This window comes from Salvelinus namaycush, chromosome 19 (genome assembly GCF_016432855.1).
Source record: "Salvelinus namaycush isolate Seneca chromosome 19, SaNama_1.0, whole genome shotgun sequence".
In the NCBI taxonomy this organism is placed as follows: Eukaryota; Metazoa; Chordata; class Actinopteri; order Salmoniformes; family Salmonidae; genus Salvelinus; species Salvelinus namaycush.
In genome coordinates, this window is record NC_052325.1 from 942,864 (window position 1) to 955,869 (window position 13,006).

Sequence of the window (13,006 nt, forward strand, 5' to 3'; positions counted from 1 at the left end):
TAGTCACTACCTGTGAGCCCTGGTCCCCCCATCCCCTCTATAGTCACTACCTGTGAGCCCTGGTCACCCCATCCCCTCTATAGTCACTACCTACGAGCCCTGGTCACCCCATCCCCTCTATACGAGCCCTGGTCACCCCATCCCCTCTATAGTCACTACCTGTGAGCACTGGTCACCCCATCCCCTCTATACGAGCCCTGGTCACCCCATCCCCTCTATACGAGCCCTGGTCACCCCATCCCCTCTATACAAGCCCTGGTCACCCCATCCCCTCTATACGAGCCCTGGTCACCCCATCCCCTCTACAGTCACTACCTACGAGCCCTGGTCACCCCATCCCCTCTATAGTCACTACCTACGAGCCCTGGTCACCCCATCCCCTCTATAGTCACTACCTACGAGCCCTGGTCACCCCATCCCCTCTATAGTCACTACCTACGAGCCCTGGTCACCCCATCCCCTCTATAGTCACTACCTGTGAGCCCTGGTCACACCATCCCCTCTATAGTCACTACCTATGAGCCCTGGTCACCCTATCCCCTCTATAGTCACTACCTGTGAGCCCTGGTCACCCCATCCCCTCTATAGTCACTACCTGTGAGCCCTGGTCACACCATCCCCTCTATAGTCACTACCTACGAGCCCTGGTCACCCTATCCCCTCTATAGTCACTACCTACGAGCCCTGGTCACCCCATCTCCTCTATAGTCACTACCTACGAGCCCTGGTCACCCCATCCCCTCTATAGTCACTACCTACGAGCCCTGGTCACCCCATCCCCTCTATAGTCACTACCTACGAGCCCTGGTCACCCCATCCCCTCTATAATCACTACCTGTGAGCCCTGGTCACACCATCTCCTCTATAGTCACTACCTACGAGCCCTGGCCACCCCATCCCCTCTATAGTCACTACCTACGAGCCCTGGTCACCCCATCCCCTCTATAGTCACTACCTACGAGCCCTGGTCACCCCATCCCCTCTATAGTCACTACCTACGAGCCCTGGTCACCCCATCTCCTCTATAGTCACTACCTACGAGCCCTGGTCACCCCATCTCCTCTATAGTCACTACCTACGAGCCCTGGTCACCCCATCCCCTCTATAGTCACTACCTACGAGCCCTGGTCACCCCATCCCCTCTATAGTCACTACCTACGAGCCCTGGTCCCCCCATCTCCTCTATAGTCACTACCTACGAGCCCTGGCCACCCCATCCCCTCTATAGTCACTACCTACGAGCCCTGGTCACCCCATCCCCTCTATAGTCACTACCTGTGAGCCCTGGTCCCCCCATCCCCTCTATAGTCACTACCTGTGAGCCCTGGTCACCCCATCCCCTCTATAGTCACTACCTACGAGCCCTGGTCACCCCATCCCCTCTATAGTCACTACCTACGAGCCCTGGTCACCCCATCCCCTCTATAGTCACTACCTACGAGCCCTGGTCAAAATAACTCCACCATAAAGGGAAAAGTTGAGACGGATCCAGTCAGACGTACCTTCTCTCCTGTTCTGTCCGTACTTGGTCTCCCACTGGTTGAGCAGGATGTTGAGGTAGCGTGGGTGTTTGAAGAAGCGCAGGTATCGTGAGGAGCAGTGGGACGGGAACACTCGTTCAAACTCTCCCTTCCTGCTCAGCTCGTCCTCCGTCTCAGCCAGGACACGCACGTCCTCTGGAGTCATAACGTCCAGGATGGAGGAGAAGAAGTCCTACAGAGAGACAGGAACCAGAGGGATCAGTGGGTCTTGAGGAATCAGAAGCTCTTGAGGAACCAGAGGGATCAGTGGGTCTTGAGGAACCAGAAGGTCTTGAGGAACCAGAAGGTCTTGAGGAACCAGAGGGATCAGTGGGTCTTGAGGAACCAGAGGAACCAGAGGGTCTTGAGGAACCAGAGGGTCGTCAGGCACAAGAGGGATCAGTGGGTCTTGAGGAACCAGAGGATCTTGAGGAACCAGAGGGATCAGTGGGTCTTGAGGAACCAGAGGAACCAGAGGATCTTGAGGAACCAGAGGGTCTTGAGGAACCAGAGGGTCTTGAGGAACCAGGGGACCCAGAGGGTCTTGAGGAACCAGGGGACCCAGAGGGTCTTGAGGAACCAGGGGACCCAGAGGGTCTTGAGGAACCAGGGGACCCAGAGGGTCTTGAGGACCAGAGGGGTTTTATACTGATTGATTGATTTCAGTGTTTCCCCTATATAAATTTAGCAGCGGCACATTGCGCTTTTAAGCTCATAGTGACAAGTTACAACATCGATCGTCTGAGAAACTTCCAAGGTATCTAGCTAGCTAGCTTGGAATTCTGGAAGCTAAATCGATAGAAGACCACAGGAAGACCTGGACTTGAATACACATCATGTCAGGACTTAAACCTTCATAACCGGACTTGAACACAGATCATGTCAGGACTTAAACCTTCATAACCGGACTTGAACACAGATCATGTCAGGACTTAAACCTTCATAACCGGACTTGAACACAGATCATGTCAGGACTTAAACCTTCATAACTGGACTTGAACACAGATCATGTCAGGACTTAAACCTTCATAACTGGACTTGAACACACATCATGATGGACTTACGACTTCAAGTCTGGGAAAGTTACCGTTAGCTACATCTGACGGCTGCATTAATATACCTGGTCTGCAAAGCGCTGGCTCAGGTAGAAGGCCCGTTTGACTTTCTCATCAGTAGAAATATCCGATCTGGTTCTCTCCCGGGTTCCTCCACTCAAACTAAAACACACAAAACACAGAAAAAAAAGACAAACCAAGTCATTATACCAATCCACAAAGCAAAGACAATAAGGTATTGATGAACACCACTCTATTGTCTTATGGGCTGTTGAGTGAGTCCAGCAGAAATTCCTCACTTGCTCCCTACACCTCCCGCTTCAATGTTTATAGATCGGAAGGGTCTAGAAGGGAATACGTAGTGTAGTGGTTGGAGCCATATTGATTCCACCTGACAGATCGGAAGGGTCTAGAAGAGAATAAGCAGTGTAGTGGTTGGAACCATATTGATTCCACCTGACAGATCGGAAGGTTCTAGAAGGGAATAGGCAGTGTAGTGGTTGGAACCATATTGATTCCACCTGACAGATCGGAAGGTTCTAGAAGGGAATAGGCAGTGTAGTGGTTGGAACCATATTGATTCCACCTGACAGATCAGAAGGTTCTAGAAGGGAATAGGCAGTGTAGTGGTTGGAGCCATATTGATTCCACCTGACAGATCGGAAGGGTTAGGGGCCAAAGGAAAGGGTGGGGACGGAAATTGTGACCAGCAGTGATCAATGGTGTTAATGACCTGCTGGAGGAGCTGCCGGAGGAACTGAAGGACGGGTGCACCTCTTCTCTCTGAGGCAGAAGGAAACCCGCCAGGTTTAACACATCTCTGATCATCTGGCCCTTTATGGTCACGTCCAGAGAGGTGCTGGAGTGGAGGCTGACAGAGAGAAGAGAATGAGGGAGAGAATGCAAACTGCAGGAACACACAGAAGGGGTCAGTAAAAGCCACAGTAAAGACACTTATCAGAGAGACTGAATAAGACGGCGGAAACACTGTTCACACAAGACACAGGTTAAGGTGTTGGTAATAAAAAGCTAAGGCTGTTAGAAATCATTCCAAAATAGAAATGCCATAGTGTCTTTAAAATCGGGTAGAATGATCTGTCTGCTACCTTGGAGATATATTGACCTCCAGAACCCAAGGCTTGAGGTTCTCATCCAGCATAACGTCAAAGCCAAACAGCTCATGACAGCTGTAGGAGGAGCGCAGGTGCATCTTGACTAGCGTGTTGACGTACGGGTCAGACCTGATACACAGAGAGACAGAACAGGTTATAATACATTATAAATGCTCATACCTGCTAGTGAGCATTTCTCCTTTGCCAAGATAATTCATCCACCTGACAGGTGTGCCATATCAAGAAGCTGATTAAACAGCATGATCATTACACAGGTGCACCTTGTGTTGGGGACACGAAAATGTATAGTTTTGTCACACAACAGAACGCCACAGATGTCTCAAACTTTGAGGGAGCGTCCAAATGGCATGCTGACTGAAGGAATGTCCACCACAGCCGTTGTCAGAGAATGTAATGTTAATTTCGCTACCATAAGCCACCTTCAATGTCATTTTTTGAGAATTTGGCAGTACATCCAACCGGGCTCACAACCGCAGACCATGTGTATGGCGTTGTGTGGGAGAGCGGTTTGCTGAACAGAGTGCCCCATGGTTGCGGTGGGGTTATGGTATGGGTGGTCATAAACTACGGACAACCAGCACAATTTCATTTTACCGATGGCAATATATATGCACAGAAATACTGTGACAAGATCCTGAGGCCCATTGTGAAGTATTTTTTTTTTTAAGGTAGCTGTGACCAACAGATGCATATCTGTATTCCCAGTCAATGTGAACTCCATAGATTAGGGCATAATGAATTTATTTCAATTGACTGATTTCCTTACGTGAACTGTAACTCGGTAAAATCTTTGAAATTGTTGCATGTTGGGTTTAATTTTTTTTGTTCAGTGTATAATAAGTGTTGTAAATACTACAATACAATGTTTTCAGACAGTTTTCATAAATATCTAATTTACATAAGTATTCACACCACTGAGTCAATACTTTATAGAAGCACCGTTGGCGGCGATTACAGCTTTGAGTCGTCTTTGGTATCTCTATCAGCTTTGAGTCGTCTTTGGTATCTCTATCAGCTTTGAGTCATCTTGGGTAGGTCTGTATCAGCTTTGAGTCGTCTTGGGTAGGTCTTTATCAGCTGTGAGTCATCTTGGGTATGTCTGGATCAGCTTTGAGTCGTCTTGGGTATGTCTGGATCAGCTTTGAGTCATCTTGGGTATGTCTGGATCAGCTTTGAGTCGTCTTGGGTATGTCTGTATCAGCTTCGCACATCTGGATTTGGGGATTTTCTCAGGCTCTGTTAAGTTAAAATGGGGAGCAGCGGTGAACAGCAATCTTCAAGTCTTTCCACAGATTTTCAATGGGATTCAAGTCTGGGCTTTGGCTGGGCCACTCAAGGACTTTCACATTCTTGTTCTGAAGCCATTCCAGCGTTACTTTGGCTGTCTGCTCGGGGTCAATGTCCTGTTGGAATGTAAATCTTTACACCCAGTCTCAGGTCGTTTGCACTCTGAAGCAGGTTCTCATCAAGGATTTGCCTGTATTTGGCTCCATTCATTGTTCCCTCTATCCTTACCAGTGTCCCAGTCCCTGCTGCTGAAAAGCATCCCCATAGCAGGAAGCTGCCACCACCATGCTTCACGGTAGGGAAGGTGTTAGATGGTTGATGAGCTGTGCCTGGTTTACTCCAGACATAGCACTTTGCATTCAAGCCAAGAGTTATATTTTAGTCTCATCAGACCACAGAATTTTTTGCCTTATGCTCTCAGTCTTTCACGTGCCTTTTTACAAACTCCAGGTGTACTGTCACGTGCCTTTTTCTCAGGAGTGGATTCCGTCTGGCCACTCGCCCATAAAGCCCAGATTGGTGACGTGGTGTAGAGACTGTTATCCTTCTGGCAGGTTCTCCCATCTCAGCCAAGGAACTCTGTAGTTCTGTCAGAGTGGTCATTGGGTTCTTGGTCACCTGCTTGACCAAGATCCTTCTTGCCCCGGTTGCTCAGTTTGAGCGGACGGCCAGCTCGAGGCAGAGTCTGGGTAGTTCCATATCTTTTCCATTTCCCAATGATGGAAACCACTGTACTCTTGAAACGTTTTTCAAAACAATACAAACTAGTTTTATACCCTTCCCCAGATATATGCCTCATCACAATTATCTCTGAGATCTACGGCCAGTTCCTTGGACTTCCTGGTATAGTTTCATATACAGTGGGGAGAACAAGTATTTGATACACTGCCGATTTTGCAGGTTTTCCTACTTACAAAGCATGTAGAGGTCTGTAATTTTTATCATAGGTACACTTCAACTGTGAGAGACGGAATCAAAAACAAAAATCCAGAAAATCACATTGTATGATTTTTAAGTAATTAATTTGCATTTTATTGCATGACATAAGTATTTGATCACCTACCAACCAGTAAGAATTCCGGCTCTCACAGACCTGTTAGTTTTTCTTTAAAAAGAAATGCCACCCCACACCATGACTGACCCACCGCCAAACCGGTCATGCTGGAGGATGTTGCAGGCAGCAGAACGTTCTCCACGGCGTCTCCAGACTCTGTCACGTCTGTCACATGTGCTCAGTGTGAACCTGCTTTCATCTGTGAAGAGCACAGGGCGCCAGTGGCGAATTTTCCAATCTTGGTGTTCTCTGGCAAATGCCAAACGTCCTGCACAGTGTTGGGCTGTAAACACAACCCCCACCTGTGGACGTCGGGCCCTCATACCACCCTCATGGAGTCTGTTTCTGACCGTTTGAGCAGACACATGCACATTTGTGGCCTGCTGGAGGTCATTTTGCAGGGCTCTGGCAGTGCTCCTCCTTGCACAAAGGCGGAGGTAGCAGTCCTGCTGCTGGGTTGTTGCCCTCCTACGGCCTCCTCCACGTCTCCTGATGTACTGGCCTGTCTCCTGGTAGCGCCTCCATGCTCTGGACACTACGCTGACAGACACAGCAAACCTTCTTGCCACAGCTCGCATTGATGTGCCATCCTGGATGAGCTGCACTACCTGAGCCACTTGTGTGGGTTGTAGACTCCGTCTCATGCTACCACTAGAGTGAAAGCACCGCCAGCATTCAAAAGTGACCAAAACATCAGCCAGGAAGCATAGGAACTGAGAAGTGGTCTGTGGTCACCACCTGCAGAACCACTCCTTTATTGGGGGTGTCTTGCTAATTGCCTATAATTTCCACCTGTTGTCTATTCCATTTGCACAACAGCATGTGACATTTATTGTCAATCAGTGTTGCTTCCTAAGTGGACAGTTTGATTTCACAGAAGTGTGATTGACTTGGAGTTACATTGTGTTGTTTAAGTGTTCCCTTTATTTTTTTGAGCAGTGTATATATATATATATTGTTTCTGCTCTGACATCCATATGTTTGGACCTTTATACAGTACCTTAAGAAAGTATTCCTACTTTGACTTGTTCTACATTTTGTTTTGTTACAGCTTGAATTTAAAATGGATTCAAATTGAGATGTTGTGTCACCCCATAATGTCAAAGTGGAATTATGTCTTAAGATTTTTTTTTTTTTTTTTAACAAATTAATTAAATATGAAAAGCTGAACTTGTCTTGAGTCAATAAGTATTGACTAGACTAAAATAAAAGGTAATAATAAAAAGTAACACAATAAGAATAATAATAATGGGGCTATATACAGGGGGTACCGGTACTGAGTCAGTGTGCAGGGGTTTTGGTCCTCTCAGTTGCCGGAGAGGAAGGAAACTGCTCAGGGATTTATCTAAAGTAAAAACTTTAAAACATGTGGCAAAGAAATTAACTTTATGTCCTGAATACAAAGCATTATGCTTCGGGAAAATCCAACACAACACATCACTGACTATCACTCTTCATATTTTCAAGCATGGTGGTGGCTGCATCATGTTATGGGTATGCTTGTCATTGACAAGGACTAGGGAGTTTTTGGGGATAAAAAGAAACGGAATAGAACTAAGCACAGTCAAAAACCTAGAGGAAAACCTGGTTCAGTCTGCTTTCCAACATACACTGTGAGATGAATTCACCTCTCAGCAGGACAATAACCTAAAACACAAGGCCAAATCTACACTGGAGTTGCTTACCAAGAAGATATTGAATGTTCCTGAGTGGCCTACTTACAGTTTGACTTAAAAAAATAAAAAAAATAAAAAAAATCGGCATGAAAATCTATGACAAGACTTGAAAATGTCTGTCTAGCATTCAACCAACTTGACAAGAGATTGAATAATTTTTTTAAGATGTTAAAATATTGTACAATCCAGGTGTGCAAAGCTCTTAGAGAATTACCCAGAAAGAATCACAGCTATAATCGCTGCCAAAGGTGAATATAACATGTATTGACTCAAGGGTGCAAATACTTATGTAAATTAGATATTTCTGTATTTCATTTTCAATAAATTAGAAAAAATGTCTAAAAACATGTTTTCACTTTGTCATTATGGGGTATTGTGATGTCATTATGGGGTATTGTGATGTCATTATGAGGTATTGTGACGTCATTATGAGGTATTGTGACGTCATTATGAGGTATTGTGACGTCATTATGGGGTATTGTGACGTCATTATGGGGTATTGTGACGTCATTATGGGGTATTGTGATGTCATTATGGGGTATAGTGATGTCATTATGGGTGAGGGGGGAAAAAATCTATGTAATCCATTTTGAATTCATACTATAACACTACAATGTGGAATAAGTCAAGGGGGATGAATACTTTCAGAAGTCAGTGTAAGGGTTGTATTTAAATTCTGTGACCTACGCAATGATGGTCTTGATGACAATGTCCTTAATCTCCTCCCAGATCAGCGTAGTGTCAACTCCCTTCGAGCCTAGGTAGTGCCACAGTGCCTTCAGAGCCCTGACACACACACACACACACACGGACACACACTCATTAGTCCATCTGTCCAATGAAAAAGCCTTGTGACATGCTAACATAAAACACATCCCATCCATTGCTCTCACCACTTGTGTCCCTGGCAGGTCTTGTCACTGTCATTGTTCTGATAGTCAGAGTTCTTCTTGTTGACGCTGTAGTTGGTCAGGTGCATGAACTTGTTGCTAAGGCTTTTCACAGAAGAGGAATACCTACAGCACAAACAAACCCAAAATCAGTTATAAAGCATTATAACCTTTCCCGGCTTTAACTGAAGTCACAACCAAAACGTATTATCAAACGACGGAGATGATTCGTCGAAACAGGGTCAGGTGACGTACTTGACGCTGGCGAAGCGGACGAGTCCGTCTTGGAAGATGTAAACACGGAGCGGGTCGTAAGACGTCACGTACACATAGATACGGAGGTCAAACTTATTCCCACTGATGAGGTAGGGCTTGTGGAGATACCTGAGAGAGATACAACAAAACAACGTTAGGAAAAAATCTTGAGACAATAGTACGTTGTTATCATAATCCTGTCCAGTTGACTGGTCAATCACACTAGCCTGGTCCCAATGGGCCGAGGCTGGCAAGACAACACAAAGAGATCTGGTCCCAATGGGCCGAGGCTGGGAAGACAACACAAAGAGACCTGGTCCCAATGGGCCGAGGCTGGCAAGACAACACAAAGAGATCTGGGACTAGGCTACAATCATATTCACACTAGCCTGGTCCCAATGGGCAGAAGCTGGCAAGACAACACAAAGAGATCTGGGACTAGGCTACAATCATATTCACACTAGCCTGGTCCCAATGGGCAGAAGCTGGCAAGACAACACAAACAGATCTGGGACCAGGCTGGGCAGAAGCTGGCAAGACAACACAAACAGATCTGGGACCAGGCTGGGCAGAAGTTGGCAAGACAACACAAACAGACCTGGTCCCAATGGGCCGAGGCTGGCAAGACAACACAAAGAGATCTGGGACCAATGGGCCGAGGCTGGCAAGACAACACAAAGAGATCTGGTCCCAATGGGCCGAGGCTGGCAAGACAACACAAAGAGATCTGGGACTAGGCTACAATCATATTCACACTAGCCTGGTCCCAATGGGCCGAGGCTGGCAAGACAACACAAAGAGATCTGGGACTAGGCTACAATCATATTCACACTAGCCTGGTCCCAATGGGCAGAAGCTGGCAAGACAACACAAAGAGATCTGGGACTAGGCTACAATCATATTCACACTAGCCTGGTCCCAATGGGCAGAAGCTGGCAAGACAACACAAACAGATCTGGGACCAGGCTGGGCAGAAGCTGGCAAGACAACACAAACAGATCTGGGACCAGGCTGGGCAGAAGCTAGCAAGACAACACAAACAGATCTGGGACCAGGCTACAATCATATTCACACTAGAAGAAGTGTTTGTCATTCTCAGGCAGCGGACGTACTTCTGCACTAGGAGCGGTCTCTTGCGTGGCATCTGACTCCACTTGTGAATAACCTGGATCCCAATACCCCGAGCAGACGCAGGCTACAGGAGAGAGAGGAGGAGGAAATACACCATGAGAGGGATTTCTACTATGTTATTACATTGAACAAGACTAAAAGCTTGTCTCACTCTACAGTACTAATACACATCCCAATACGTCCCCTTCAGAAGACACACCCAGTCTATGTTCCCAATGCCACCCTATTCCCTATATAGTGCACTACGTTAGATCAGAGCCCTATGGAACCCTATTCCCTATATAGTGCACTACTTTAGACCAGAGCCCTATGGAACCCTATTCCCTATATAGTGCACTACTTTAGATCAGAGCCCTATGGAACCCTTTTCCCTATATAGTGCACTACTTTTGGCTATTTCAGACACAGCCTCAATTTTAAGTCTACTATCCACCTACCGGTTTGATGATCCATTTCTGCCTGCAACCACTGTCCTCCCAGGCCTTCTTCAGCAGCTTGACGTCCTGAGGAAGAACGAAGGAGCGAGGGAAGAAGCTGAACTCCCTCTTACCAAACTGAGCCTGCATCTTGGACAGGTTCCTCCACAGACGGTCCTTACGGCCGATCTGGAACGAGCCGGGGAAGTGGTTCAACTGAAAAGGAGACAGACAGAGAGAAAGAGACAGAGAAAGAGCGAGAGACACAGGGAGAGAGACAGAGAGAGAATTAACAAAAAAAACAGAGCAAACTAGAATGCTATTTGGCCCTAAGCAGAATACCTGACCACTGTGACTGACCCAAACTTAAGGAAAGCTTTGACTATGTACAGACTCTGTGAGCATAGCCTTGCTATTGAGAAAGGCCGCCGTAGGCAGACATGGCTCTCAAGAGAAGACAGGCTATGTGCTCACTGCCCACAAAATGAGGTGGAAACTGAGCTGCACTTCCTAACCTCCTGCCCAATGTATGACCATATTAGAGACACATATTTCCCTCAGATTACACAGATCCACAAAGAATTAGAAAACAAACCAGATTTTGATAAACTCCCATATCTACTGGGTGAAATACCAGTGTCATCACAGCAGCAAGATTTGTGACCTGTTGCCACAAGAAAAGGGCAACCAGTGAAGAATAAACACCATTGTAAATACAACCCATATTTATGTTTATTTCTTTTCCCTTTTGTACTTTAACTATTTGTACATTGTTACAACACTGTATATAGACATACTATTACATTTGTAATGTCTTTATTCTTTTGGAACTTTTGTGAGTGTAATGTTTACTGTTAATTTTTTTTTGTTTATTTCACTTTTGTTAATTATATATTTCACTTGCTTTGGCAATGTAAACATATGTTTCCCCATGTCAATAAAGCCCCTTGAGAGAGATGAACAGTCAGGCAAATCACAGCTCAATTAAAACCAACAAAAATAAGCAGAAAGATAGTAATGAATAGCATTATTTGGCTGGAACAGGGCTCCGGACTAACAGGTGGTGGTGACATGTTTTAGCAGCGTCACATAACAGAAATATCTTTGAATCTTCCTTAAAGTCATTCACAGTGATTTATTAAAAGGAATCGAATAGAGACCAGTGAGATGCTTTTTAAATGAACAAGATGTTACATCTAACAAGTAGAAATGCAGGATTCAAGACATATTTTTTTGACATGCAAGCTAATCAAGTGATTGTCATTAATTTTTGTCTGACAATTAGGCTATTTATTAATTAAATGTTTTGTTCAATAGAGATGAATTCAATGATTTACATATACAAACACTAGACTGGCATTACCGGCTAAACACTAGACTGGCATTACCGGCTAAACACTAGACTGGCATTACCGGCTAAACACTAGACTGGCATTACCGGCTAAACACTAGACTGGCATTACCGGCTAAACACTAGACTGGCATTACCGGCTAAACACTAGACTGGCATTACCGGCTAAACACTAGACTGGCATTACCGGCTAAACACTAGACTGGCATTACCGGCTAAACACTAGACTGGCATTACCGGCTAAACACTAGACTGGCATTACCGGCTAAACACTAGACTGGCATTACCGGCTAAACACTAGACTGGCATTACCGGCTAAACACTAGACTGGCATTACCGGCTAAACACTAGACTGGCATTACCGGCTAAACACTAGACTGGCATTACCGGCTAAACACTAGACTGGCATTACCGGCTAAACACTAGACTGGCATTACCGGCTAAACACTAGACTGGCATTACCGGCTAAACACTAGACTGGCATTACCGGCTAAACACTAGACTGGCATTACCGGCTAAACACTAGACTGGCATTACCGGCTAAACACTAGACTGGCATTACCGGCTAAACACTAGACTGGCATTACCGGCTAAACACTAGACTGGCATTACCGGCTAAACACTAGACTGGCATTACCGGCTAAACACTAGACTGGCATTACCGGCTAAACACTAGACTGGTATTACCGGCTAAACACTAGACTGGCATTACCGGCTAAACACTAGACTGGCATTACCGGCTAAACACTAGACTGGCATTACCGGCTAAACACTAGACTGGCATTACCGGCTAAACACTAGACTGGCATTACCGGCTAAACACTAGACTGGCATTACCGGCTAAACACTAGACTGGCATTACCGGCTAAACACTAGACTGGCATTACCGGCTAAACACTAGACTGGCATTACCGGCTAAACACTAGACTGGCATTACCGGCTAAACACTAGACTGGCATTACCGGCTAAACACTAGACTGGCATTACCGGCTAAACACTAGACTGGCATTACCGGCTAAACACTAGACTGGCATTACCGGCTAAACACTAGACTGGCATTACCGGCTAAACACTAGACTGGCATTACCGGCTAAACACTAGACTGGCATTACCGGCTAAACACTAGACTGGCATTACCGGCTAAACACTAGACTGGCATTACCGGCTAAACACTAGACTGGCATTACCGGCTAAACACTAGACTGGCATTACCGGCTAAACACTAGACTGGCATTACC

At 46.0% G+C, this 13,006-nt stretch overlaps 1 protein-coding gene across 3 annotated transcripts in view; it reads right to left on the minus strand.

Moving 5' to 3' along the window:
* Window positions 1-1,424: 1,424 nt before the first annotated feature.
* LOC120064055 (tubulin polyglutamylase TTLL4-like) overlaps window positions 1,425-13,006 on the minus strand; it is a 34,738-nt gene continuing 23,156 nt past the window's right edge. For 2 of the 3 annotated variants that reach the window (XM_039014379.1, XM_039014378.1), the window contains exons 8-16: window positions 10,439-10,633; window positions 9,983-10,065; window positions 8,871-8,999; window positions 8,619-8,741; window positions 8,413-8,511; window positions 3,682-3,816; window positions 3,309-3,446; window positions 2,641-2,737; window positions 1,425-1,713 (exon numbers count right to left, since the gene is read on the minus strand). In XM_039014379.1, the coding sequence (XP_038870307.1) occupies window positions 1,432-1,713; window positions 2,641-2,737; window positions 3,309-3,446; window positions 3,682-3,816; window positions 8,413-8,511; window positions 8,619-8,741; window positions 8,871-8,999; window positions 9,983-10,065; window positions 10,439-10,633 (1,281 nt within the window). In that variant the 3' untranslated portion in view covers window positions 1,425-1,431. Of the gene's footprint in view, window positions 1,714-2,640; window positions 2,738-3,308; window positions 3,447-3,681; window positions 3,817-8,408; window positions 8,512-8,618; window positions 8,742-8,870; window positions 9,000-9,982; window positions 10,066-10,438; window positions 10,634-13,006 lie in introns of those variants that run through there. The other variant, XM_039014380.1, reaches the window with a different exon arrangement.